Source organism: Elaeis guineensis, chromosome 7 (genome assembly GCF_000442705.2).
Source record: "Elaeis guineensis isolate ETL-2024a chromosome 7, EG11, whole genome shotgun sequence".
Lineage (NCBI taxonomy): Eukaryota > Viridiplantae > Streptophyta > Magnoliopsida > Arecales > Arecaceae > Elaeis > Elaeis guineensis.
In genome coordinates this window covers 93,979,899-94,006,854 of record NC_025999.2, presented here as the reverse complement: position 1 = coordinate 94,006,854, position 26,956 = coordinate 93,979,899, and the positions used below count along the sequence as shown (strand labels likewise).

Genomic DNA, 26,956 nt, shown 5'->3' with positions numbered 1-26,956 from the left:
TTCCAATGAAGATCTCTCTCTCTCTCTCTCTCACAACACACAATGTGCATGGTGGTAATTGCTATGCAGTGATGGAGTTGTCTACAATAAATGTTGACTCATCGTAATCTTTCTTTGTTTCAAATTCTCAAGCTTGAAGTTTCCTCATTCCAAGTGGATGACATTTATGAGGTACATCATAACGGCACTGACGCACCGGATCTCATCAAAATTATGCAGTTAGACAAGCTTGGACTGGAGCAGTACAAGTTGGGTGAGCCAATGACACTAATGCTTGTATACTCCACACACTCATTTCATTGGATGGCCTTCTCTCTACAGGTCAAAACGCGACGCTGCATGATCAATTGATTGGACTATTGGTACCCTTTGTATTCCCATCAATCGTGTCCAAATTTATGCGCTTGTAACTTGGGCGGTTTGGCAACTGAAAAGGATGCATCCATTAGTTCCCTCGTAGAAAAGGCTGCAGTTCCGTTTCCCTCTGGGTTGTGGGATATCAAATAAAATCATGAGACTTCTCCAAATAAAATAAAATCATGAGACTGCGAAGAGTGGTGCTGCAGAATGCCGGCGTCTTAAAGCATTGGTGCGATTAACAGCAGGTAGTTTTCTTCTTTCTGCGATGGATGATGGACTTGACTGAGAAAGCTTCCAACTAAAATGAGAGTAAGCAGCAAAATAGTCACTAGTGCTGGTGCTAGAGGCATAAGAAAGTCGCTGGTACTAGACTAGCCATATTGGCTATATGATCAATCAAATTGTCTTTTTACTCGGGGGCAACAATTTATACCATCCTTTGGCTATCCTGCCTTATCCGATCCTAACACGATGGGTTGTATCCGACCGATTCAAGGTCAGGAGGCGAGCACGGGTATTTAAAATAAAACTGTAATAGCTTCAAGGGCATTACCTACCTCGAACCTGACCTAAGATATTTTTAAAATATATATTTTTTTAAATGATTATTTTCTATCTTTGGTTTCCTAAAAAATGATATCAATTTATTGTTTATATTATTGGTGAATATTTAGTTCATTGTGTTTTATGTCTTGAAATTTTATTTTGTTTAATATTATGTGAAGCACTGTGGTCTAATATTACATTATTTTCATTTGTTTGGTTTGTACACTGAAACAAATAGAATATAAATTTTACAATTTTATCCACTTCTATCCGTAATAGCTTGCCCATCTAACTCTAGATGAGTAGGACGCATTCATGAATTTAAGTATATCCGCTGGATGGGCTTGGGGTGCCTCGACCCACCCCACACTGAATACGAGTCCAAAATGAGTATGTGGCTCCTCATCGTCAGGCGGGTGTAGGTAATGGGATGCCCACCCTATTGTCTTCTCTATCTCCTGCATCCTGATATTTTTTTAGGTCCGAGATCAAATAAAAAAATAAAATATTTTTTATTAAAAATTAATATATTTTAAATATTAATTATTATTAAAAAATTAATTTATATATAATAATTTTTTATAGATATGTTTGTTAAGCAGCATGTAAAATCTATCATTAACCTATTTAATTATTTTTTTTATTATAATATTGTAGAAGTCATCTTTGCACCTCATTGAAACGTCAATGTAAGAATGAGGCCCGGGACGGTCACCCAGTTCGGCCTGCCCCAGAATCGATCTTGATCTTCTAAGGTACATTGGATTAGTCATTAAAAAAATATTTTTTAATTTTTTTATTTTTAAAAAATAAAAATAAAAAATAATATTTGATAAAAAATAAAAATCAAAAAATTGTCAAAAAAATAAAGAGCCCGAACCCTTCTCTCTCGTCGAGCTCTGCACCTTCCCACCTCCTTTTTCTTTCTTGAATCTTTTTTTCTCATCGAGTCCTTCACTTGTCGTCACCAAATATTATTTTTTGCTTTATAGCAATATAGTTATCAAATATATTTTTTATTTTTATTATTTTTATTTAATAACAAAAATTATAAAAAAATAAAAAATATTTTTTAAAAATTAAAAATCAAAAATTATCCTTAGATAATGGAAAATCCTATTCTTTTTGGACTCATTTGCTAGGCTTGCCACCGTCAAAGAGGCACTTGCTCGTCAAAACATATTTGATATGTATGGTCATCATTATTACTATCATTTCCTCATGGACCGATGATGTGCATTGCGTGATAAAGGTCACAAACATTCCTCTTGCATCAATCGTGGCAATTTCTTGTGCCCAATGATGCTTGGAAAGAACATTCATACAAACTTACTCTAGTAATAACCATTTAAAGAAGAAGGGAGCTTATGGTGGCCTTTAGTCCTGCACAATACTCCCTCTTCCCACGTTCTAATAAGCTACATCCAAAAGGACCTGCCAGCAGCCAGAACCCTAAGAAAGAAGGAAAACCCTAATCTTTTATGCTTGCTTGGACCACGGTCTCACATTCTTCTCTAAATGCCACATAAATGAGGAAGAGCAAGACAGTGGGAGGAGGAGAGAGGCCAGAGTCCTACCGGAGCGGCAGTGAGCTCTTCATCAGCTTCGCTGCGAGATCCACCTCCGCCGCCGCCGCCATGAGAGTCACCTCCTCCAAGTCCCTGCTCAGCCCCGGCCGGGGACGGGACCCGGCGGCGCCGTCGTTGTCCGCGTCGCTGAGCAAGCGCCTGAGGAGCAGCGGGAGCCTCAAGGGCGGCCAGTCCCCGATGTTCTCGTCCGTGGCAGCCGCCGGCGGCGGTGGCGGTGGGGGGAGGAGGAAGGGATGTGCGTTGGAGGCGGTGGAGCCGTCCTCCCCCAAGGTGACGTGCATCGGCCAGGTGAGGGTGAAGAGCAAGAAGAAGAAGGCCAAGGCAAAAGCGGCGGCGATGGCGAGGTCGAGGTCGAAGAGGGGAAGCGGAAAAGAGGCGAGCTTCAGGAGGACGGAGGAGGAGTGCTGGCCGAGAAAGAACCAGAGATGGGTGTATCAGCTCCCGGTGAGCATTTGCGAGGGGTTGCGGGCTTTCGGGACGGAGTTCAATTGCTTCCTCCCCTGCGGAAGCTCTCCCTGCTCTTCCTCGAGAACAGGGGAAGAGAAGAGAGGGGAATGCGAAGAGAAGAGGAATACGAGCTCTTGTGGGCATGTTCTTGCACGGTGGTTGATGGCGATGCAGGAGGGGGAGGAGCGGAAGAGGGGTCAGGTGGTGGGTTTAATGGTCGAAGAAAGGGGGAAAAGAGAGCTGGATTTGGTGATGGAAGAGAGGGAGAAGAGAGAAGTGGAAGGGGTGGAGGTGGGGAATGGGAATGGGGCGGAGAAAAAGGACGAGGTCTTGGCGGCGGGGGAGGCGGAGGAGGCGAGGGTGAGTGCGTGCATTCCGCCGAGGAATGCTTTGCTGCTGATGAGGTGCAGGTCCGATCCGGTCCGGATGGCAGCATTGGCTAACCGGTTTTGGGGTTCTCCAGCTACCAAGGTCGAAGTCGAAGAAGAGGAGGAGGAGGAGGGTGAAGAAGCTGATGTTGAAGTTGGGCAGCATCTCTTCGGTCTTGTAGAAGTGGATAGAGAAAAGATTGGAGCCGAGCGAGATGAAGCCGCCATTGCTGCTGCTAAAGCTGGTCCAGAAACAGGAGAAGTATATATAGGGGAGACACAAGAAGAGAGAAGCTCTCAAGGTGTGATTTTGCGTGTAGATCTTGAAGAAATGGGAAGCTTAGCGGAGGAGAAGCAACAGAGATCGAGTGAAGAGAGGCAAGATGGGAATGAGATTGGAGGAGAGAGTCTAAAGGAAGGGCCTTCAGCTGACTGTGTTGACGTGCAGAGGAACCCACCAAGAGATGTGGAGGGTGCTCGGTTGTTGGAGAAGTCAGAGGAGATAGTGTTGCAAGAGGAGACGCATATGCTTGAAAGAGAAGAAGAAAAGGAAAGGAAAGAGGAGAAAGGCAGAAGGTCCAGCAGCTGCTCTTCTTCAATGGGCAAGGAGGAGAGGAGATCCCACAGCCACAAATGCCTTTCTAAAGCTAAGGAAGGAGCAAGTAGGCGCGGCTCCTCTTTGAGGAACAAGGAAAAGAGGCGGCACAGCTTTTCCACAGCGAGGGATGAGAGGAGGTACAGCTTTTCCCATGAGAGAGAAGCCAGGAGAGCCAGCTTCTCCATCGAAGGTAAGCGAAGATGGAGCTTCTCCATTGACAAAGAAGAACTCATACCAGAAGAAGAGAATGCGCTCCACGAAGAGGAGGAGAAGAAAGAAGAAGATAGCTCAGTAAAGGGAGGGGAAGTGAGAAAAGCCGAGACATTGGAAAAGCCAAAGGCGACAGAAGACGAAGAAGTCGAAGTAAATGGAGGAGGGAGAAGAGAAGAGGAGAATGGCAAGGTAGAGGAAGGGATTAAAGGGAATGAGGGAAAGGAGGGAAGAGAGCTGCCGGACTGCCTTCTACTAATGATGTATGAGCCGAAGCTTTCCATGGAAGTCTCCAAGGAGACGTGGGTCTGCAGCACCGACTTCCACCGGTGGCGCCCCCACCACCACCGCCACCTCCCTAAAGGTAGCGGAGGCGACGGCGGCGGCGGCGGGAGAGGAGGAGGCGAAGGAGATAGAGCGAAGACCGAAAAGGTGGTGAACGGGGAGAATACGGAGGTGACGGCACCCGCTGAGCCGACGTTCCTCCAGGCCGCGCCGCCGCCTCGGCCACCGGTGCCGCCTACCGCGTCGGCCATCGAGCAGAAGCTAATGGGCGTCGTGGCCCCCAGCGGGCCGAAGCCGCCGGCGGCGGCGTACGAGCCGTTCGTGCTGACGCGGTGCAAGTCGGAGCCGATTAGGTCGTCGGCGAGGCTGGCACCGGATGCGTGCTTTTGGAAGGACGGGCATCGGCCCATCGGCGCGACCGGGATCGGCTTCTGAGCCGAGTCGCCAAGCCCCGGGTATTTTGTCCGTCCGTGCGTATATGAAACCAAGGATTGTGGTGTGGGTGTTAGTTGTTTTAGTCGTGTGATGCTATTAATCAGCTTCCTGGTGTTGCTGCTCTTTCGCACAATACTTAAATAGCCATCATCTTTTCCTTTGTTACTGAAAATCGTGTGTAGTTTAAGCTTGTTTTAGGTTTTCATGATCATTGTTTAGGCTCAAAAGATGGACGAAAAGTAATGAAAACAAGTTATATTTTGGCAATCTGGTGCAAAACATTTTTCCCTTCCCAAACATCTAAATTTAATTTATTTAAGGACTTCAAGTCTCATGAAACATTTTTTCCTTACCGGAATAATGCTCATGGGTCTGGGTCTCTATCCAAAAAAAAAAAAGGAAAATGATGCTCATGGGACCAATTGATTCTCTCAATTTAAGCATCACTTTCCTCGTCAGTATAGAATGCTGGTGTAGCCGTCTTTGGACCTTTCTTAGGCGATCTAAACTTCTACCATCTTCTGCCAAAGCTTGTTTAACTAATGCACAAGCACAGCATCGGCAACCAAGAAGGCACGCAGAACTTTTGGTGAATTTTGTCTTTTTCGCAAGATTATTCACAGTAAATTCAAGTAACTTTGAAGTTTCATGCCAAATTGCACGTATCATGCAACTTTGCTCATGTTCAAAATTACTTTTACGAGCTTCGTGCAGGAATCTGGTTTACAGAGATGTAAAACAACTAAGCATCTCTCAATTTCGAGGTCATTGTCATAAGAGCCATCACGGCAGAGCAACTTCCGCGATTGTCAAAATAAATTCTTGTCCGCAACCGCACGACACAAAGTTTCGGGTACCAAATATTACGCAAGTACACAAGTTGCAAAACTTATGTCCTTTCTTGCACAGAAAGTGTGACCCATTTAAGCCACATCTGGTAAAGAAAACGATGTACCCATGCTCATCACCTTCACTGACGGATGTGACCTGGGCCACTTGGCAGCTAAACAAAACATCCATATCGTACGGCTTTTTAAAAAAATTATATTTTATATAACAGATATTAATGTAATGGTGTACCATACAAATCACCTTATTATCCAACTGTAAAGATAAATACATGATAAATAAGACTCATAATAATAATTTAAAAAAATAATAATTGACAAGATGCACAGTCATATGAGATATATGGTATATAATTTATCTTTCTCGTGATAAGAATCCAGCAAAAGTAGAAGATGCCTGTGACTCGCATCTATGATTGAGAGGTGACACAGAGAATACTCCTCTACCATCCTTATTATCCTTTGGCCATGCCCATCCTCTTTTAGCAGCTTTTCTCGTATGATTTCATTTGTTTCTCAGCTATATATAACCAGTTTCCTAAGGCCCATGTGTCCCGCAGGTAATGAGCAGCAATTCAAAAGAAATGGAGCAAGCACCAGATGATGCGGTGCATTCCTCCCTGGATAGACAAGGCTAATCTACCAGTTTGATTCTTAGGTTTTTTAAGGCTTACAGACAGCATTATTTGGACCCACCACCAAATGGATCCAAGCTCCTGTAGGTCCCATGCCAACGTAAGTCCAATTGCTTTCTTATGAGTTTGATTATTGTGCCCGAAAGCCAGCACTGAATTGTCCATCCAGTGATCAGTAATGCAAATAGCCTGTCAAAAGTGGCGAAGACACCCGCCTCCTGGCTTTCTGCTAGCGGCATTAGTTGATTTTGTCATCTTTGCGATGGCTTTATTTCATGTCCATGTACAAAATTAGCACTTTTTGGCCTTTCAGCTTTGGGATTCAAAGCGGAGGTCAACGCCTTTAAACTCTATTGAACATTGAGCGCTCATGGGGCCCTTTCTTTCGGTGGTGAAGTTAAAATAAGGAAGTTCTTAGCATGTAAATTAGAAAAGTTGATTGGCAGTGGTGTAGATCAGGTAATCCAGCAAAAGTTTCCAAACTTGGAAAAGGGACTCTCAGGCGTTCAATACACAAAGAATAAGAGAGTTGGAACTCCAGAATGAAATAAGAATGATTCTTTCCGGTCATATGATTGAGAGGAATTTCATTCTCATTCTTATTACAGAAAGAAAATCTAATCCTTATTTTTTTCTAGTATTCGAATTTCATTTCGATTCAAATTCAGATTTCAGTCATGAATAAAACATGTCAAAGCATATGGTCATTTTGATTCCCATTTCAATCCATTTTCATTTCGATTTTGATTCCAGTCGCAAATCAAATGCACTCTAAGAACTAAAATGAATTATCCAAACAAAAAGCAACATATATAAATGGCAAAATTTCGCCAACTTCATAAGGTACATTTGGTTCATGATTAAAATTGAAATGGGTTAGAATGAGAATAAAAATGACTACATTTTCTAACGTATTTGGTTCGTGACTAGAATTGGAATCAGAATTGGAATACGATTTAAATACTGAAAGAATGTTGGGATTGTGTTTTGAAAAATTTGGACATATTCCCATTCTTTTCGAAATCAAAATGAAAATGAAACTCCTTCTAACCAATCAATTAGAATAAAAATCATTCATTCTCATTCTGTAGTCCAACTCTTTTTGACCAAATATATTATTATTTTATTAAAATGATCAAGCATCAAAGGCCGCAAAAGCTCTGAGGCCCACCCATGTAATAAGGCTGTATAATTGTTAAAAGCTCCAACTCTAAATAGCTTCACAAGCTTTCATGGCCATGTGCATCATGTCATGAGCTCTACCAGCAGCACATAAACCTGCAATAATTTGAAAATCCTAGATCATCTTCTCAGGATTGCACCATGACATCCTCTTAGCAGGGGATAGGTATCAATCATCCACTTCTATGATCACCCATGGATGGTTCTACAACTGCGATCCTTTGCCTCAATGAACACGTCATCTGCAAGTATGAGCTGAGTCTGTGAGAGTTGGCCTTATTGATGCATAGAAGTTTGATAGAAAATTTGAAATAACTTTCTTGTCTCTAAGCTTAAAAAAAAAAAAAAAAAAAAATTCTGCTTGGCAAGACCTCCAATTTGGAGCTTTACTCATAAAGCACTTTCTGGAGCCGTGGGAAAGCCATTTATGTGACCGAAGTGACCCCAATAAAGAATAATTACATTATTGCTATTGTTTAGATCAAAATAAAATATATAAATTATAGAACAACAAAACTTTACACTATACTACTTTAATATAAACAATAATACTATAATATAATACTTTATAAGATCATAATATAATATATTTTATAATATAATGTAATAATATATTATATTTTATAATTTATTGTTACATTATATTTATATTATGACTTACTATCAGTATTATATCATAATAATCATATTTCAGCAGTATCATATTATTATATTTCTATAATATTATACCATGATGGTATTTTACTATTTTAATATTGTATTATTTAAAATAATATTTTATAAATTAAAAATTATCATAATAATCCATATTTTTATCTTACCATCCATATATTTCAATATATATGGCGACCTAGTCGTTTACCTCCATCTTCATCTCCACCTTAGCCTGATAAGCTGTCTCTAAAGCACTAGACTTCCTTTTTAATGAGGGATAGTTTTCGACAAGACCAGTTGATTCTGCACTAAGGTGGAGGTGATGATAGTACAGAATCTCACCATTGCTCTCTCTGTCTCTGTCTTCCCTTCTCTATTCTTGTCTCATTCCAAAAAATGAAATTCTTCTTTGGGACTTGTTTGGGAACTCCAATAGGATTGGGATGAGTTTTCTATAGGAGTCTGGGCTGCTAGCCCTCTCAGTCTGTTTTCTTCTAAAAGTCCATCCTTAATTTGGCCTAAATTCCATTTATGGTCCTGTTTTGGACTATAGGATAAAGAAAAAGACCTATCAAGGTTATTTTCTCCTTCCATAGGATTTGAGTTGGAGAGGAATTGGGCTGATAAAAGTCTTACTGAAATAGATTGTGTGATTCATATTCCTTTGGAAAATCCAGTCTAATCATGCTGGATCACCAAACAGGCTCTTAGTTGTCTTTGTTTAGTTTGGGGAATGGAGAGGTGGGTCAAGCTACCAACGCAATGACCCGAGTCAATCGGGCTCCAACCATTCCAGTCTGGTGGTCTTCTTTACCAATCCTGGAGATTCCGCTCAAACGCTCTACCTCCACCACCAGGGCTCGATCCGGAGCAAATTCCATGATCCGAGGACTGCTAAGATTTCAGTATCCCCGAGGGCCCGCCTCACGACTTCATCCACTCCCTTTTGACCAGCCAGGAGCCTGGTTATCCAAAAGAAGTAGAGATGGAGGTGAACTGCTTAAGCTCACTGTGATGACCTCCTCTCATAAGACTTCCAATGAGGGAAGCCCAAGCTTCCAAAGAAAATTACCGATCTGATGTTTTACCAGGGTCACAGATTGACTTATAAAGTAGTTTGCCTCTGGAATACCTTGGATGCCTCTGGATCATCAGGTGGTTTATTAATAGCTTGGAACAAAACTGAAGTTGAGAGAAAGCCTTTTCATAAAGGCAAATTCTCCATTAGCATAGAATTCTCCCTTAAGAATTATGAGCAGAAATGGATGGTGACAAATGTCTATGGCCTGCATGATAGGAAGACTCGTTGCGCATTCTTTGAGGAGCTCAAAATCCCGAGATCATTTATCCCCGGGCCCTGGTCTCTAGTAGGAGACTTCTATGCTATAAGATTCTCTCACGAATGGTCCGGTGCAAAATGTAGCGGCACAGCTGCACCCGAGTTCAACAGCTTTGTTAATGCTCTTGCTTTGGTCGAGTTGAGTTTGGCTAACAGAAGATTTACATGGTCAAACCTTAGAGAAAATGCCACTCTTGCTAGGTTGGATAGATGCTTTATATCTCTGGAGTGGCATGGTCAATTTCCTACATCCTCACTATCCACTCTAGTAAGAGTAACTTTAGATCACATCTCGATGTGTTCTCTCTTAAGCCCCAACCACAACCATATAAGACAAGGTGCAAGCCATTCAGATTTGAAAATATCTGGTTCACATATCAAGGTTTTGACAATTTGGTACCGCAATGGTGGGTTGAGGCTCCGGGCTCAAGAGATGGTGCAATAAGCTTAGTGTAAAAATTTCGTTTCTTAAGAACTAAACTCACTGTATGAAGTCGAGAGAATGTTGGCAATATTATAGTGCAAAAGAAGGAAGTGTGCTCTAGAATTGACAATCTAGATATTTTAGAGGAGCAAAAAGGCCTTTCTACAGAGGAGTGTGAGGAGAGAGCCAGTCTCAAAGCCCAAATGGTCACCTTGCTGTTGAGGGAGGAAATTTTATGGAAGTAGAGATCGAGAAATCAATGGATTCATGAAGGGGATCGTAATACACGATTTTTTTACATCAGTGCTAGCAACAGACAAAGAAAAAATATGATTCGCGAAATAGAAAATGGAGATCAGATTATTAACAGTCAGGAGGGTATAGAGCGCATCTTTTATTCTCACTTTTTCTTTATGTTGTGTTACAGTGCTGAGAGTTTGCTGGATATAGATTGGGGTCATTTATTTTTGGATGAACTTTCAGACTTAAGCATGCTGACTCGACCTTTCATGGAAGATGAGATAAAAGATGTGGTAATTAGCTTCGCAAAGGATAAATCCCCAGGGCCAGAAGGCTTTGCGATTTCATTCTACCATAAGTATTGGGATACCATTAAACCTGAGCTTCTCAAAGTTTTCAAGGACTTTCATGACTATTCAACTGATTTAGCGAAATTAGATTACACTTACATTGTCTTGATATTAAAGAAAGTGGAAACTGCAACTGTTAGAGACTATCGCCCGATTAGCCTTGAAAATAATGTCATTAAGATCATTTCCAAGGTGTTGTCCATTCGACTGAAGTAAGTTATTGGCCTTTTAGTATCAGATTCTCAATCGACATTTGTTAAAGATAGGATGATTTTTGATAGTTTCATAATGACATCTGAAATCATCACTTATAATAAAAGGAGCAAATTGTCTAGTGTTTTATGCAAAATCAACTTTGAGAAGGCTTTTGATAGTATATCATAGGATTTTCTCTTCACCCTTCCAGAGAAAAGAGACTTCAACCAAAAATGGATTGAATGGATTTCATCTCTCCTACACACAACTAGATCATCCATTATTATCAACAACTTACTTGACAGATGGTTTTGTAACAAGAGAGGCCTCAAGCAAGGCAACTCTCTGTCGCTCATGCTCTTTATTCTTGGGGCAGATACACTAAATCGAATTTTGAGGACCGCTAGAAATAAAGGGCTCATCTCTGGTTTAGGAATCTTGGACATCACTGGTCATCTTCAATGTCTCCAATTCGTAGATGATACTCTAATTTTCTGCAATGCCAAAAGTAGTCACCTTAATGTGCTGAAGTATATCTTGTATGCATATGAGTTGCTCACAGATGTAAAGAGTAATTTTTACAAGTCGCAGCTAATAGGATTGAATATTAGCGACGAACAAACTGAAGGTTTAGCAACAGTATTGGGCTGCAAAGTTGCTCATCTTCCAATCATTCGGTTCTCAACCAAAGAGCATGAAACTTTCTACTTGAAATATTATTAAAAAAGTTTGGTGGGTGGAAGAAAATGATCCTCTGTAGGACGGCTGACATTAGTGAATGCAACACTCCAAACAGTTCCTATTTTTTGGATGCCTATGCTCCAAATTTCAACAATGGTTATCCAGAAGATCAACAGAATATGCAATCCTTTGGGTGGACCAAACCAAACGTAGCAAAGTGAAATATTTTGTCAGTTGGAGCCAGATTTGTCGCCCCGAAAAGCTAGATGGGTTGGGATTATCTAATCTTAGCATTCTGAACCAGTCTTTTCTTCTAAAGTAGTGGAAAAAATATTTCTCAGAACAACAGAAGCCATAGCGAAGATTAATTCAAATGATATACTATTCTCAAAAACCCACATCACAACCTTCGTCTTCTATGAAGAAGATCGCTTCATCATTTTGGAAAGGTGTTCTAAAGGTATTTGCTTTGTTTCAGCAAGTCTCCTCCCCTATAGTTGGCAACGGCAAGCAAACTTTTTTCTGATGGGACATCTAGATAGAAGGAGTTTCCTTACAGGTGCACTTTTCCAACTTATTTATTTTAGCCAATGATCAGCAGGCTCGTGTAGCATCATTCATGTCTCAAAGAAGATGGGATGAAAATTTTAGGTCTCTAATGAGCTCTGTGGCTTATATTGAGTTTCAAGTTTCATCTTCTATGCTTCACAAGGTGAGACTAACTAATAGTGAAGATAGTAGTTATGGATCTAGGGCTCCTCTTCCTTATTCTCTGTAGGAAAATGCTATCATTTTCTTATTCATGGAGGGGTTGTCTCCTATTTTGGAATGATAGTTTGGAAGCTGCTTATCCCAGAGAAGATAAAAATTTTCTGCTGGTTGACCCACTACCAAGATTTCTGGATGGAATGAAGAACAAAGAATTCCAACATCAAGATGACCCACGTATTGGATTGTCTGGCTGGTATTGGATGCTGGGTTCTTTGGAAAGAAAGAAAAAACAGCATTTTTAGATTTGAAGCTCAAGCAGCTAGAGAAGTAGCTAAGCAAGCAGCTTTTCTATTTGATGGCTGGACCTCTGTCATTAGCAAGGAAGACTTCATTAAGGCAAGCTCGCTTCTCGACTTTTACATAAGCATGGATGTAACGCTGTGACCTAGTGTAGCAAGAAAGTTTCAATGCGGGCGGCCTTGGACACCGCTGAAAATATTACAAACGAAATAGCAACAAGCAAAATACTGTTGCTGAGTTCCTATACCCACGGGCATACTTGTTTGGGTTCTTTAAACAAGTCTTATGTAATCTAAGGGCTGGTATTTTGCCGTGAGCCAATGGCGTTTCCTTGAAAACTGGTGGGAGCGCGTCCACATGAGTGCTTCCTTTTTTTTATATATATTATTCTATTATATCACGTAATTTTAAACTGAGGTGGAAGCATCTTACTTCCTCCGTTCTCTGTTCTCTCAAAAAAGACTTATAAAGTAGTTTGGATGTTCCATGAAAATATTATTAGTTTGCCACCATGTATTATTAATCACAGGTCATATCACAAAGTAAAATATATCTGTGCAAACTGCTTGAAGCTGAGTTGTAAAACGCATCTCTTTCTGTATTGCTTTAGGATATTGATACAGAACTATGTATATCAAACCTACAGAGACATTTATAGGAATGGCATCCTTTCATTCCATTTTGCAACCTAGATCACTCTTCCGATGCCAGCATCTAATTCCTTGTGCTCAGTGGCGAAAGTGCAAGTAGAGGCTGCAACAGGAGCAAGTAGAACCGGGTTCCTCAATCTCCTTGGTGATGAGTTCATCACATGGGATTGACAGCAGTAGATAAGAGGGCCTAAAACTAGGCCTACAACTGCAGAATTTCTATCAGATCTTCTAAACTTGTTTTCCCTCAGGGTCCATGTATGAGACTCTTGTGCTTCCATCATGCTCGTCATAAGTTCAAAACCCTGCCAAGCATCATCTGATTCGATTACCGAAAAAAAAATTCACCTCATCAGGAGATGCCGTGCTCCTCCTTGCAGTAATCTGCAGGACCACACCATCAGCGAGCATATGCTGAAGAACTCTTGCTATATTCTTAGCATCATCGATGCCAAGATGATGACTTCCCCACACTGGGATCTCAAGTTGCCTCATCATTGTCATCATTCCTGTTGCCTGACACAAATGAAGATGGAACAAAGTCATCAATCCAGGTTGCATGTATAGAATTAATTGATGCAATATCCAGTGCCTTGGGAACCATTTCCTAACTCACTAAATATTTGAATTTGGATTCTTGCAGCCCCTAGAGAAAAGAACAAAACTATTATGGCTGTAGACAGATCTATCAACAAAGTTTACCGTCCTCTTGTAAAAATTGAGATAAATGTCCTTGAGATTAATCCACTCCATGAAATAGAGAGGCATCTTTATCTTTGAAATTTTGCACTGCTTAGGGATCATTGTCTTCAAATCCCAATTCCCACTGTCATCAAAAGAGTGAAAACATGCCTATATCAATGATCAGTGTGCAAGAAGTTGCTCTTGAAAAATGACATTATACACAGGTAAAAATGGAGCATGGGTGATCCTCATATTGCCATATTAGACATAACTAGAAGCATATATGCTCAAACATATTCCACAATTCGAATGGCTACACATGTTGAATCTGTCTTATGTAGCTTAAGAATGGAAAGGCTAGACATTCTACTTTCATAGTACAGCATTCCCTCTGGTTGCAATAAGTTCCATTAAGGAAAATGTTCCACCGAAACACTAAACAGGAAAGGGAAAAATTGTCACCTGCTATTACAGCCTTCTCTCCTGTTTGAATGGATAAATCAACTGAATAATTTAAGGGAGGAGTTTAGTCATCTATTGTAAAATGGCATGCCTTTCAGCAAGAGTTACATTTTCTCTACCTACTACATAAAGCCATTTCGGACCTACACTACCGCAATCATTCTTGAAGCCTTTTCACATAAATCCTTAAAGCTATCACTGTAGGTTTTTTTGGGTCTGTGACTGATCTTAGAAAACATTTATTTGGCAGCACCAATCATCATAATGATGGATGTTGTTGGACTTTGAAAAGTCAAATGTAGCCTACCAACTATAAAAAGGCATATGTGCACAACCATTAAAAGATTAAATTAAGACCATACTCTCAAGATCATTACAATATAGCATTTAATTTCATTTCAAAAAAAAGGCTAGTGCACATGATGGTTTTTATTTTCACCAGCCTAATGAAAAAATTCTTCACCTTGGAAAATGTTCTTCAAATAATCTCAGATTTTAACAAAAAAATTCTCGAATGAATCTCTTTTTTTTCTGTTATTTATATCTGCATCCCAAGACTTGGACCTCACACTTTTTTTTCTGTATAACAAATGAGAAAAACTTCTCATTTTCAGTGCACAGACTACAAATTCTAGATCACTAAAAAAATAAACTGCTAGAACAACCTGCAAGAACAACCAATAGGAATAGTAGATGCACTTGTAACATAGCAAACAGAATTAGAGAATTCTACAGCAAGCAAATTATATGCCTGAAACCAAATACCGAAACAATATTAAGCATTTGCACTGACCCTATGAAAGAAAAATTATGAGAGTTGGTTGAAAAAGGTCATATGCCCCTAAAACAGTACAAATGCACCATTTACCATGTGCTCCAAATGAAATTAAAAAGTCAACACACAAAGCATTCAAGGCAACCAAAATGACCCTTTGCTTTGGTCAAAATGACAAAATTGGTGCCTCAGACAATTTGTGACATTTAGAGTTTTTGATATTATGTCATCCAAAAGATGCTTGGATACCACAGATCTAACAAATAAATGAAAGAACTAAGTGCAAACTAATATTTGCAGCACATGAATTTATAATCCCACCAAAAAAAAGAGGTAGATAAAGATAAAAATGAAAAGGTGTATGCAGGCAGATTTGCAGTTTCTAGCACTAATTAACCAACCAGGTCACAAATGCTGCACGGTGAAGTGATCCTCCTTGATCCTTTTCCCATAAGTGATGATTAGTCATCCATACCTCAAACTCCTGGAGAACATCTTTAAATGGGATTGCAGTATCATGCCATATTCTGAAAAACAAATAAGCAAAGTGATAACCGAATATTTTTTTTATTGGTTTCAGAATCATCTTGGATAATTCATCTATACTATTTAGAACATACACAGAAAGCAATGAGAGAAAAAGAAGTATTTTCTAATATAGCTACCAGGACTAACTGCATGGTAATTTATTACTGAATAGTTGATAAGGTTAGGACAGCTCTGGATTAAATATGGGGGATATCCGGTGGTTTCTACCTAAGAAGCAGCATTATGAATTATTAAATTACTGAACATCAAGAGTGAAAATGGGTCAGTCTCGTTGGATTTAAACATAGGTATTAGAGAAAATATGAACCCGAACCAAACTGTTTATCAAACAGCTCAGAAATCCAACACCAAGCCCAATCTGACATGCATGACCCCTTTCACAAATAGGTTGGAATTGGATCAGGTCAGGTCCTTTGTTAGCATGTTAAACAGGTCTTGGACAGATTAAACATGTCTTAAAAAGTTTAAATGGTTTCAATGGGTGTTAAGCAAGTCGAGTTGTAATCATGTTGCCCTGATCCAATTATTAAATGGGCTGGAACAGGTAACATAGGTTCAATCTCTAAACCTTAACCGGACCCATTTAATAAGTGGGTTAAGTTGGATCAACCTGTTATAACCAAATGTGTTTATGCCAAATACAAACCTGCTTATCTCAGGTTGGATCATAGATTACCAATCTTACCAAACATGCTATTATAACTTATAGACAAGGTAAATGACTTTTAATTCACAACAAATAAAGAGGCAAACAAATGATAATGAGATTACAAGAAAAAGAATCTCATGAGAATGAAACTACTATAGGATTAATTCGATTGGTTCTTCCATTGTTCTTAGAAATATATGCATGAGGTGAGCATGTCTTTCATCTTCATCAAATGTTTCATATAGTCACCAGTTGAACTATCAAGATTGACAGATGACCGAGACAGAAGAATCTAGAGAATATATCACCGCCTCCCAGGGCAACCTCTCTGTAAATGAGGAGAAGAGATTCTAGACAGAAATTAAGCTAAGAGAATGGTATGATTTTTGCGTGGTTAAATTGTCTAGCCTTTGTAAATGGGGGAGACAAAGATTGTAGTTTTCGAACAAGGAGCAAATAAGAAACCTAGCTGGATGGCTTTCCCATGTCTTCTTTCAGAAGTTTGATCTGTTTGAGTTTTTTAAGGATTCTTATGAAGGAATAACAAGGATCAACAAGTTCCATTACAGTACGATAGATTTGGCTCAAATTAAGGAACAAGCTGCAAATATCAGAGATCTTTACCAATAAATTTGCTAAATTGTGAATTTAGATCATCACCAAGGTCCTCATTAATAGATGGAAATCTCAAATTACAGAACTTTTGGACAATTCTTGGACTGCTTTTAATCGGTCTACTGGCTGCATAACCCATTCCAACAAACTCTTAGTTGGAGCAAAAAGACAAATTCTTTAGGAGTAGGACCGATGACGGAATTTGAAAAGATACATGACAGTGTTATCTCATTGGAGATTTTGAAATGCAGAGACTTTGGAGAAAGATGGACTGGGATTTGCATTAGCTCTTTGAAAGCACAGCACTCGTGAATTGCACGTCTTAAAGTGAATTTATTTAACAGGAGCCTATGACAAGGGGAATATTTACTTCACTTGCTGTCTGTCTTAGAATTGATGCATTTCGTTAATGTCACATAGAGCCAGAATACCTGCTTGCTAATTTTGGACAGGCTTCAAAATCTGGTGTGTTTGTTTGGGTGTCCAGGCACATGCATGCACACATACCTAGCATTTTGCTGATGATACTCTTTCACCAAGCAGAGAAAAATGAATTTGATGAAACTATCCATTACATTTTAGAAAGAATTTTACATGGATGGTAAAGAAATCATCTAGTGTATACAGGACAAACAACAAAAAAAGTGTACCCATAAACTCATTACCAAATGGAGTATCCTCATATGAGCTTAGAAGAGGCATTTGATCCTGACAGGCACAGAATGAAGCAACAGATGATCGCTTATGATTCAATCAGTGGTAAGAGGCACAAAATGACAGAATTAGGCAAGAAAGGAGGGAAAGGAGTCACAAGGCACAAATAAGTTCTAATTATAGAATGCAATAATATTAAATATTTGTCTGCCTGATGAACAAAAATAAGAAAAATGGAAAGGACTTGGTTACCTTTGGTCTATGAACAATGATCAACTATATGACATTTTAGATAATTTATGAGAGATATTTCATGGATATTTCTACTTGCACCCTCTCATATAAGGTACCAGGCACCTTCACATATTGACCTTTCGGGTTAGACAAGGAATGTTCCTTGCAGGAAATCCAACTGGATGATTTGTGTTTAGAAAGGGAGAACTAATCATTATAGACACTTGAAATCTGTTCAGAGATAAAACGGAGGTTGGTCATTGTACTCATATGACTAGCATTTTGTACAACACCTAATAAGGATTAAAGTGGTTACCCATCTTCATCTTGCTTCCAGATCTGTTCCATAAGTATTGATCTGCTCCAATATCTACGCTAACGTGACTGATAGAGGTGGTTTTCCAACAGAAGAACACAATAGGTCTCAAAATAATTATCGCGAGAAGCTACAAAGAATGTCTTATGGTACCCCCCAGTGGTTATAAATTGTTTCAATTAAGTTATGGTTGGAGCAATGCTCAGGGCTACAGCACATTTGGTTGACTAGAATAGAATTGAAAAATTTGTTAAGAAAACATAATAAAGGCCAAGGACATAATTCCAATGTGGAAAATGGAAAATAAGTGCTTTCCCAACTTGTAGGCCAAACACTTTGCACCTAGGTAGAATCTCAAACATGTGAAGTAAAAAGAATCGTGCATCCATGGCTAAAATCCCACTAAAAGGATGCAAAACATTCCATGTAAAAGAACTAACAAGAATCTAATGACGAGATTTCAGATCTGAAACCATGATGATGATCAACAAATAAGTTCATCCTAACATATCAATTATCTTAATCCTTTTTAACTTAGCAGAAGTGTCCACAAATAACAAAGATGTGCATTCCATAGTCTGGCCAAAAAACACTCAAAAAGTTGGAGTTAATAAATGAAACGAAGAAGGTAAAACAAATTTAAAAGCATTACCATAGTTGATTACATGGAGGAATGATCTATGGTTGAAACTCATGAGTGGATATTAATGATATGCCACAAAAGGAAGCAAAAAATGAGAATTCAGTAAGAGTCAAAACATTTTAAGTCATGTTTTTATGCAATTCTTTTTGATGGTGAAACATACCTAAGAGGGAGGTAATAGTCGAATGAAACACTTCTCCAAAATGTTTAGTTGTTTTGACCCACCAAACCAAAACATAGCTGGCCTATTCTGATAATAACTGTTCGGTATCATCCAAAGTTCATAATTACAAATACAACTAGCAAATAACCAAAAAATATAATAACATTCTCCTAGTTATATATGCAAGATGTTAAACCTCAAAAGGTTTTAAAAGTATGTGAAAACATGTCAGATTTATAATATATGAAATGCACGTATTGTTTGAACATTAACAAGTTGCATACAAATGAATAAGATGTCAAGTATTCACAAAAATACAGATAAAGAGAACCAACAGGTACTTCGTGCATGATAGACCAAAACTATAGATTATAATGATTATAACAATGTTTAAACATACCGGTCAACTCCAAATCTTCCATATTTTCCTTCAATATATTCCATAATTTTCTGCTTACTCATTAAGCTTGGCCTTACAAACCTATGCAAAGAATTGTGTAGCAGATAAAGAACTTATTATAATATCAACAAAACCATTTTGTTTAAGTGTATTAAGCCATGGTCAAACATAACATGAAAAGGGAGCCTAAAACAAAATTCATATTTATGTAATAATTCAAGAATATACCCAACCTTCATTAAATGATATAAGACATGATGATTATTGTAGCTACGGTAGCAAGAAGCTTAAACAAATTTGAAGCATGTCCGGTAAAAAATAAAAGCATCAACAATGCATACATCCTATTTGTTTGGGTGGGTCTATGAAGAACATGTTAAGACACGAACATGTCGATACAACAAATCTTAAAAGAGTTGGATATGACATGGCTAGAATACCACAATGAATAAACATATATGTTTTATATGTATGTCAAAAAGCATCTACAAAGCATAGTGAGTAATAAATAACATATACATAATCTATACCTTATACAATGGCATTAATGTTCATAGCCTCCATAATTTCATCATCATTCAAATCAATAGAACTGTAAGCATTGGCATCACAAACCCAAATTTTGCAACTAATAATAAAAGGTCAATATTCATCAAAAAAATAAAGGAAAAATAAGATAAAACCCTCCTCCTTAGAGGTAATGGGAAAGTATCCAACCCTGCCTCCTACAAGCACTTGGACAATGTCTCAGGAATATCTGGAAATCATTTGAAGCCTTTTTAAATTTTAAAAATAGGATAACTAAATAAGTATATGTGGCCCAAACATGACTACCAATCATGAGTTGACATGTGGCACCGAGAGAAACCTGTTTCACTTGGACTCGTATTCCTAAGCTGATCTAGATAAGGAAAGCCGATGAGTTAGCCCTCCACTTGACTCTACACTCTAGATCCAGGACCAATGGGACAAGGACTCCTCATCTATAAAAATTAAAAAAAAAAAAAAAGACTCAAGGTACCAGATACACATCATAAACATACACAATACTTTTTTTCAGTTTTTCTTTCAATTTATTGTTCCTCAAAGCCCTATCTCTGACTTAGGAACCAGAAGGATCGGCTCCAGTAACCTTTTGTCTTCTTTCTGTGCAGATCATCACTTCTTCCTCCCGTGCAGATTCATCGATGCTTTTCAAAACATCGAATCAGATTCTGGCAGCAACAGACTAGTGCCGTCTTTAGGAACATAAGAGAGAAAATTGGAAAAGATCGAGTTGAGAAGTAACAACCATGCTGAGGACAGCAACAGGCAAGCCCAATAGGATAACTAGCCTGAGTCATGTGATTCTTATATCCTAGATCCTCAGCCTACAACTACTATATCTACCGAGCAATTTAATCTGCTCATTCAGCAAGTACAGGCCCTGATGATAATAATTCACAATCTGCTTCCATGGATACCAATCCTCAACCCAACTCATAGAACCAGCCAGATCAACCAGTGCAGAACAGCAACCAACCTTATCTGAGAAGCTTGGTAGGAATCTGGTCGCATAGTCGAGTTGTGACCCGTTCGGAGATTGGCTCAAGTCCTAGGGAGTCTTTATCAAGCTGACCTATGAAGACTTCCACGGAAGAGGCCAACCTCAATTGGATAATCAAGGAGATGGACAAAAAATAATCGAAGCTATGATGCAGAACATGAAGGGGAAGGGGACAAGACCATCCGAAGACCTAGAGCTCGCCAACAAACCCCCTTCATCAAGGAGATCATTACAGAGCTCCTACTTCTGAGGTTCAAAATGCTGTAGTTCGAACAATATGATGGCACCTCGGATCTTCTAAATCAAATGGAGAGTTTTAAAGCTCTCATGCTGCAGCACGATGCTTTAGACATGACCATGTGCCAAGCCTCCCTAGCCACTCTTAGGAAAGCAGCTCGGTGATGGTATTCGGGTCTTCGATCTAGCTTCATTAACTCTTTTGATCGGCTCAATCAGCAATTCGTCAATAATTTCATCAGCAACAGGAGATACAAAAGGACCTCAGTGAGGTTGGTGACTATCAAGCAAAAGCAAGACAGGTTCCTCCAACAATACATTAATCACTTTAATGCTAAGACCTTGGAGAAACATGATTTGTACCATACTGTGGTTGTGGCAGCAATAATGAATGGGCTGAAGAACTCATGCTTCAGTTTCTTACTTTCAAAGTGGCCACCCAAAGATCTATCTGAGTTGCTGGTGCAAGCTGAAAAATATATTAATGCCAAAAAGGCGATGTCAACTTGGAAGGAAGCGAACAAAGACCGAGCTGCAAAGAAGTGCAAGGGTAGCAACAACAGGAGGCCCAAGGAGAATCCGAAGAGGAAGCCAAGGCATGAAGAACGGACCTCCAGACAAACTAGGAGTCCACCTCGGGATTTGACAGGTACATCAAAAACTGGGTGTACGTGTGATGACCTGAAAAGCTGAAAATCAACCCCAACAAGCGGAAGCGAAATAAGTATCGCAGGTTCCATCAAGATCATAGTCATGACACTGAGGAGTGCTGCCAGTGAAGGACGAGAACGAAGACCTCATCCAAAGGGGGAGGGGTGCGCATGAAAACCAAACTAGCCTAATATGAAAACCTATTCAAACTAGCCCTAAAAATTTGGTTCAGTTTGATGCAGTTTATCGGGTTGGAAGAGGAAGAGAGAAGATGGAGAAAAAGGGAAGGTTAAGAAAGATCTGGTGGCTTACCTGTTGCTTGAATAGGCGGCTGATGTCTATGACATGCCTCCACAAACTCATAATGTACCATAGATTGGGGGTTTGCATAGAAGATACCAAAAGCATTGTTGTATGCAAAGGAAAGTGAGAACAACTGAAACAAGAGGGACAAGAATTGACCATCTATTCAAGTGCTCTGTTCATTCTTAAAACAATTTTCTGACAGATTGGTTGGTATTTAGTTAGGAGTCTACCAATTAATATAGTATCTAGCTCGTTAGCTAATCACATGATGCCAAATAACCTTTTGTAATGGCAATGACCTCTATCAAGCTTTGCCTTGCCTCTGGATTGGCAGATTAATGCAATCATAAGGGAAGTAAGAAACATAAACGTTTTCAGAAGCTAATTACCATTAGTTATCACTCTAAGAGAAACTAACTATACATGATCAGCTTGTCAGCCAGGTAAGACTTTGCAGAAGTCCCAAAAATTTGGTTGCCACCAAGTCCCCTTCTCGAGATTTCAAAAACCTGGTTCTCTAGGATATCTCTGCAATTTCTTTTAGTGGCTAAATGGAATTGCCTTTGGGACTCAAAATTACCAAAAAGGGGTGAACAAAATTGAGGTATCAAGGAAGACACAAAAGCTAGTTGAGAAACATTGATCAACTGTATCACATACCTTGAACATCACAATTTCTTCTGAGCTCATGCTATTTGTGTTATTCTCCATCTCTAACTACAACAAGCCTTAAGGAAAAGGAAAAGCTACTGCTATGTTTTTCCTTCAATTTATTTTGACACAGTGGAATGTGCTTCTAGAGGGTGGCAATGTGAGTTAATAGATTAGAGATTATAATGCTTATATGGATGTCTGTTGTCTGAAACAATGCAACAAATTTGATTTCCACTTACTAGAATCAGTTCACACATCTGCAGTGCTCATAATTTGTTAACTGTGAACCTCATCTGCTTTTGAAATAGGGAACTAAATATTCCAGTGCTCAGTGATACTTGATATATCAGCAGTAAATAGCAATGAGCTTGCTGTACTCCAAAACATGTGGCTCCACATGAAACTCAACAAACATGTCAATCTCTTTTTCATAATGGCTTGAGAGGGCCATGCTTGTCAGTTCTGTCTTGTCAGGTCCTAACTGGAGGCTAAGTGACAATCTGACAGATAGCCAAAATGGCATTTGGGTTATAAGTTTTATTCTTCCATAAGCATTCATTCTGAAGTCCAATTAGCATTGCTCGAGTCTGTAATAGCTGTCCAGGCAAGCTCCTATATTGCAAGCTGATGTGGTTTACGTCTTTGTTGAGTACCTCTAATAACAGGCTGTATGGAATCCTCTGAACACATTATTATGATCATTTTCTAGCACATCATTTTGCATCATAAAAGGATAACATTGAATTGTGTTCAAATTATGCTAAATTAGTCTATACTTTTGAAATGGTCTCCAGAAGACAGCAGAGACTGATTGCACTGATTTAACTTAATCCTCTCATGCAGGTTTATTGGATAATTGTTGAATAAAAGGCCCAATCGGACATAATATAATAAGCCTAACAGAGGTCACACGAAATATTATTAGCATGGAAATTAGTCCCTGACCATTAACAAAGTGCTAGCAGAGAAATCTTAAACAAAATAAAGTTGAAATGAAGCAAAACTGATTTTTTTTTTTTTTTTACAGATAATATGGCAAAATGCATATTATAAAAAATTAAAAATCAACAGTTAGTTGGTCTCACACTCATATAGCATTCCCAGAAGAAATTCTACCTATGGAATGCATCAATGAATTCCATAGTCTTGGCATCAATCATCAGAACAGGAAATTCAAGAATCTCAACTTTTCCCTCCAGATCAAGAACCAACAGGTAATCTAGATCTTGAGGCCTCAATCTATTCAGGCAAGTGGCATTCACTTTCAGGTCTGCTGAATAATTGTGATTGAACTTCTCAAGGTGTGTAGCATCATCCATCTGCAAACCAAAAAAAAAAAGGTCATTTATTGTGATAGTATTTATTGCATTTCTTGTATCATACTGCCACATTCAACTACTTTTATTTCCAATCCATGGTTAAGGATACCAAATTATGAAACAAAAGATAATGAACTGAACCATGGTATTACAGAAATGAGTTGAATGTCAGTTTGAGAAAAGTTTGATAATTCATGCTAATGTTCATTATTTCACATTAGTTATATGCTTTTTTTCAAAATAAAAAAGGCATCTAGAATAGAGTTATCTGTTCATAAATAACAAAGAAGTCTTTTCATTCTTGCAGTTTCCTGAACAAGCATACATTGGCAATTAAAATGTCATACTCCTCTGAAAGCACTGATTCCAACTTTACTATAATAATAATAATAGATGCAAATCGATTGTAATAACATGAAATATTTCTAATATCAGATTGTCATATCTTACAAACTTAATTTACAAAACCAATTAGTAGGTACACTGGTTTGTCATACACCATAACCTATAAATAAGAACTTTCCTTCGGAAGTTGGAAGACCATTTCCCACCAAGGCATCTGTAATCCTCCCTGACAAGCTCACACAAAACCTTCTCCTCCTCTCGATAAGTGGCCACACTACATCTCACTTCCTAAAGAAGCAGGCCAGCATTCTTCAGAGCAAGGTCATTCTAAGAAAAAAGAGTAAAGTCATACCAAGCTATTAAGGGCTTTCAACAGTCACCATCTAACTAGAAGTTACCAATAACAAGAACCTCAGTAGCACTCATAATATCTTCTACAAGGTCATTATAAGAACAAGAGTAAAGTTACGCCAAGCTATGAAGGGCTTTTAGTAAGTTACCACCAGCAAGAACCTCAATGGCACATATAATATCTTTCCAACTGCCCAAGTTGGTAGATACAAAGACACTGAAGCAAAGCTGTAAGGTCAGCAATTATCGTTACTGCTAGGTACTTCCTAATAACTGGAGCAGCCATTTACATCTTGTGCTCTTGGATCGTTTTTATTGCTGAACATTTTGAACTGCATAAGCCAAGAAGAAATCCTCCACTTCATCCGCTAAGTTTTCTTTCTTTTATATTTTTTATGCCTCTATATCACTGTTGCTGGATATAAAATATCATATTAAATTATAGAATTTATCCTTCTAAAATTTAAACTGAAGTCTACATCTATATTTATTGATTTCAGACATCCATCCTCCAAGTTTTTCCCCCAATAGAAATCTGGTATTAACTCAATCTCTAGTATCATTAATGAACTCTGTGTCAATTTATAATAACATAAAAAAAATCTTAGACTCATTTTTGACTAAAATTTAGAAAGCATTACATAAGTTGATAAAGTTTTATTTGCTATTGGCCTTTCTTTGATAATTTTAACTTGCTGTCACCATGGCAACTCTGTTTAATATTAGCAGCAAGTTCAGCAAGCTTAGCAATAACAAGTCATGAGATATGTATGATCTTGATAATTGAATTCTGAAGTGGTCATTATGTGATTTTGGGATCAAATCCACAAAAAATAATGGATGAAGGGTTTGTATCAAGACTTTGATCAAAAATAAGGACGGCTCTCCAAGCCCAAAGAGACTGAATTAAGCATGCAATCCATGTTGCATTTGAAGGAAGGGAGAAGACAATAAAATGAGAACAGAAATTATACAAATCTTCCCCACCATCTTGGGACGCCCTTTCCCCTCCAAATTCCATTATGACTTAAAAACCCCAAGAAACCTATAACTGAATCACAATGACTTATATAGCTAAACAAAAATAATAAAATTACATCACTGAAACACCCGATAATCATACATTATATACTTAAAAGGAACTGAATCCCATGCTAATTTAGTCCTTAAACTACCACCTATAATTGTATCCCAAGATGGGGAAATTTCCAAATTAAATTCTAAACCTAACGCCCCATTTAACACTAGTAACATCAATAAGAAATACACTAGTCTCACCATTGCTGATTCTCTAACATTTATCACAGCTTCCTATACCATTTCAAGTACACCTTTGTTCCTTGATGCCCACAAATACAACATCTCTTAAGGTACCATACCATGTGCTGCCTTCAATTCCACATGAGCTCGTTTTCTGTTTTGTTGATTTAATTCCACAAAAGTTGGTCGAATTATGTACATCACTCTTACAAAAAATGACAGGGAACTTGCTTCATGTAAACAACCATGACCATGGTAAATCAAGATTCCAAGAAAATCAAAATTCTTGAATCGTTTTATCACTGACGATAGGACAATCTGCCCAATGCACTAATAACATTGTTTGCAGAAATTATCACAAAAAACAGAAAAATCATGCACCTTTAACAGGAGACTGACAAATAATTTTTTTTTCTTAATTTAAACATCACAAAGCTAAAAGAACGAAAAAGAACCACAGAAAGAGAAGGAAAAATAAAACAGGAAATAAATTTAGGGAATTGAAACAGGTTCCAAGATCCACAATCGTACCTTGATGCATCTACCCTGCGTGTAGTAAAGACACATAGGTCTCCATCGATGGGTCTTTGGAGCTTCCATTTCCATGGAAGCAGACGAATTTAGGGCCGAGGAGGAAGCCGAGACGGTGAGATTACGGATGGATTGGAAGGGGACAGAGAGGTGGGAGATTGTGAGGAAGAGAAGAGAGGGACGCGAGGAGGATGAGGGAGGGAAGGGTACAAAAGCCCTAGCAAAGGCCATTCCGACAACACGGATTCGGACCCCCCACCCCCCCACCCCTAAAAACACATCGCCGACTTCAACTTATATTTGAAGAGTATATCGTGGAGGTGCAAGATTCGCATAACATCAGAACAGCCTCGGACATACGGGTCCCTCGTTCAACTATTCCTAAGATGCAATGTTCACATAAAATCAGCAATATGGAGGTAAGTCGAGGGAACGGACCTACAAATCTCGTGTTGAAAAATAAATAAGGAATATGTTTTAGAAAAGATAAAAGTCATCTTTTCGGTATTAGATACCATATAGGTGTCATGTTAGTATACTGTCGGTACACCCAATCCGAAGATTC

The 26,956-nt window shown here is 38.7% G+C and overlaps 2 protein-coding genes across 3 annotated transcripts; one reads left to right on the top strand and one right to left on the bottom strand.

The window, feature by feature from the left end:
- Nucleotides 1–2,116: 2,116 nt before the first annotated feature.
- LOC105032215 (uncharacterized) lies at nt 2,117–5,104 on the top strand. Its single transcript, XM_010906594.4, has one exon. The coding sequence runs from the start codon at nt 2,436–2,438 to the stop codon at nt 4,836–4,838; it is 2,403 nt and encodes an 800-aa protein (XP_010904896.1). The 5' UTR covers nt 2,117–2,435; the 3' UTR covers nt 4,839–5,104.
- Nucleotides 5,105–12,970: 7,866 nt separating this feature from the next.
- On the bottom strand, nt 12,971–26,677 carry LOC105032214 (uncharacterized exonuclease domain-containing protein At3g15140). 2 transcript variants are annotated; one of them, XM_010906591.4, is made up of 6 exons: nt 26,392–26,675; nt 23,702–23,904; nt 19,192–19,272; nt 15,370–15,495; nt 13,750–13,873; nt 12,971–13,563 (listed from the first exon to the last, which is right to left on the bottom strand). In XM_010906591.4, the coding sequence occupies exons 1-6, from the start codon at nt 26,620–26,622 to the stop codon at nt 13,363–13,365; spliced, it is 966 nt and encodes a 321-aa protein (XP_010904893.2). In that variant the 5' UTR covers nt 26,623–26,675; the 3' UTR covers nt 12,971–13,362. The 2 variants fall into 2 exon arrangements, with proteins under 2 accessions (XP_010904893.2, XP_010904894.2); XM_010906592.4 differs by lacking the exon at nt 19,192–19,272 and having other exon boundaries at nt 26,392–26,677.
- Nucleotides 26,678–26,956: the final 279 nt, after the last annotated feature.

Coding starts and splice junctions, on each gene's coding strand:
- LOC105032215 (XM_010906594.4), top strand. CDS start 2,436: ATGAGGAAGAGCAAGACAGTGGGAGGAGGAGAGAGGCCAGAGTCCTAC.
- LOC105032214 (XM_010906591.4), bottom strand. CDS start 26,622: ATGGCCTTTGCTAGGGCTTTTGTACCCTTCCCTCCCTCATCCTCCTCG. Junction 23,905..26,391: donor CGCAGGGTAGATGCATCAAG/GTACGATTGTGG, acceptor TTTGGTTTGCAG/ATGGATGATGCTACACACCT. Junction 13,564..13,749: donor TCAATTTTTACAAGAGGACG/GTAAACTTTGTT, acceptor CATTTGTGTCAG/GCAACAGGAATGATGACAAT.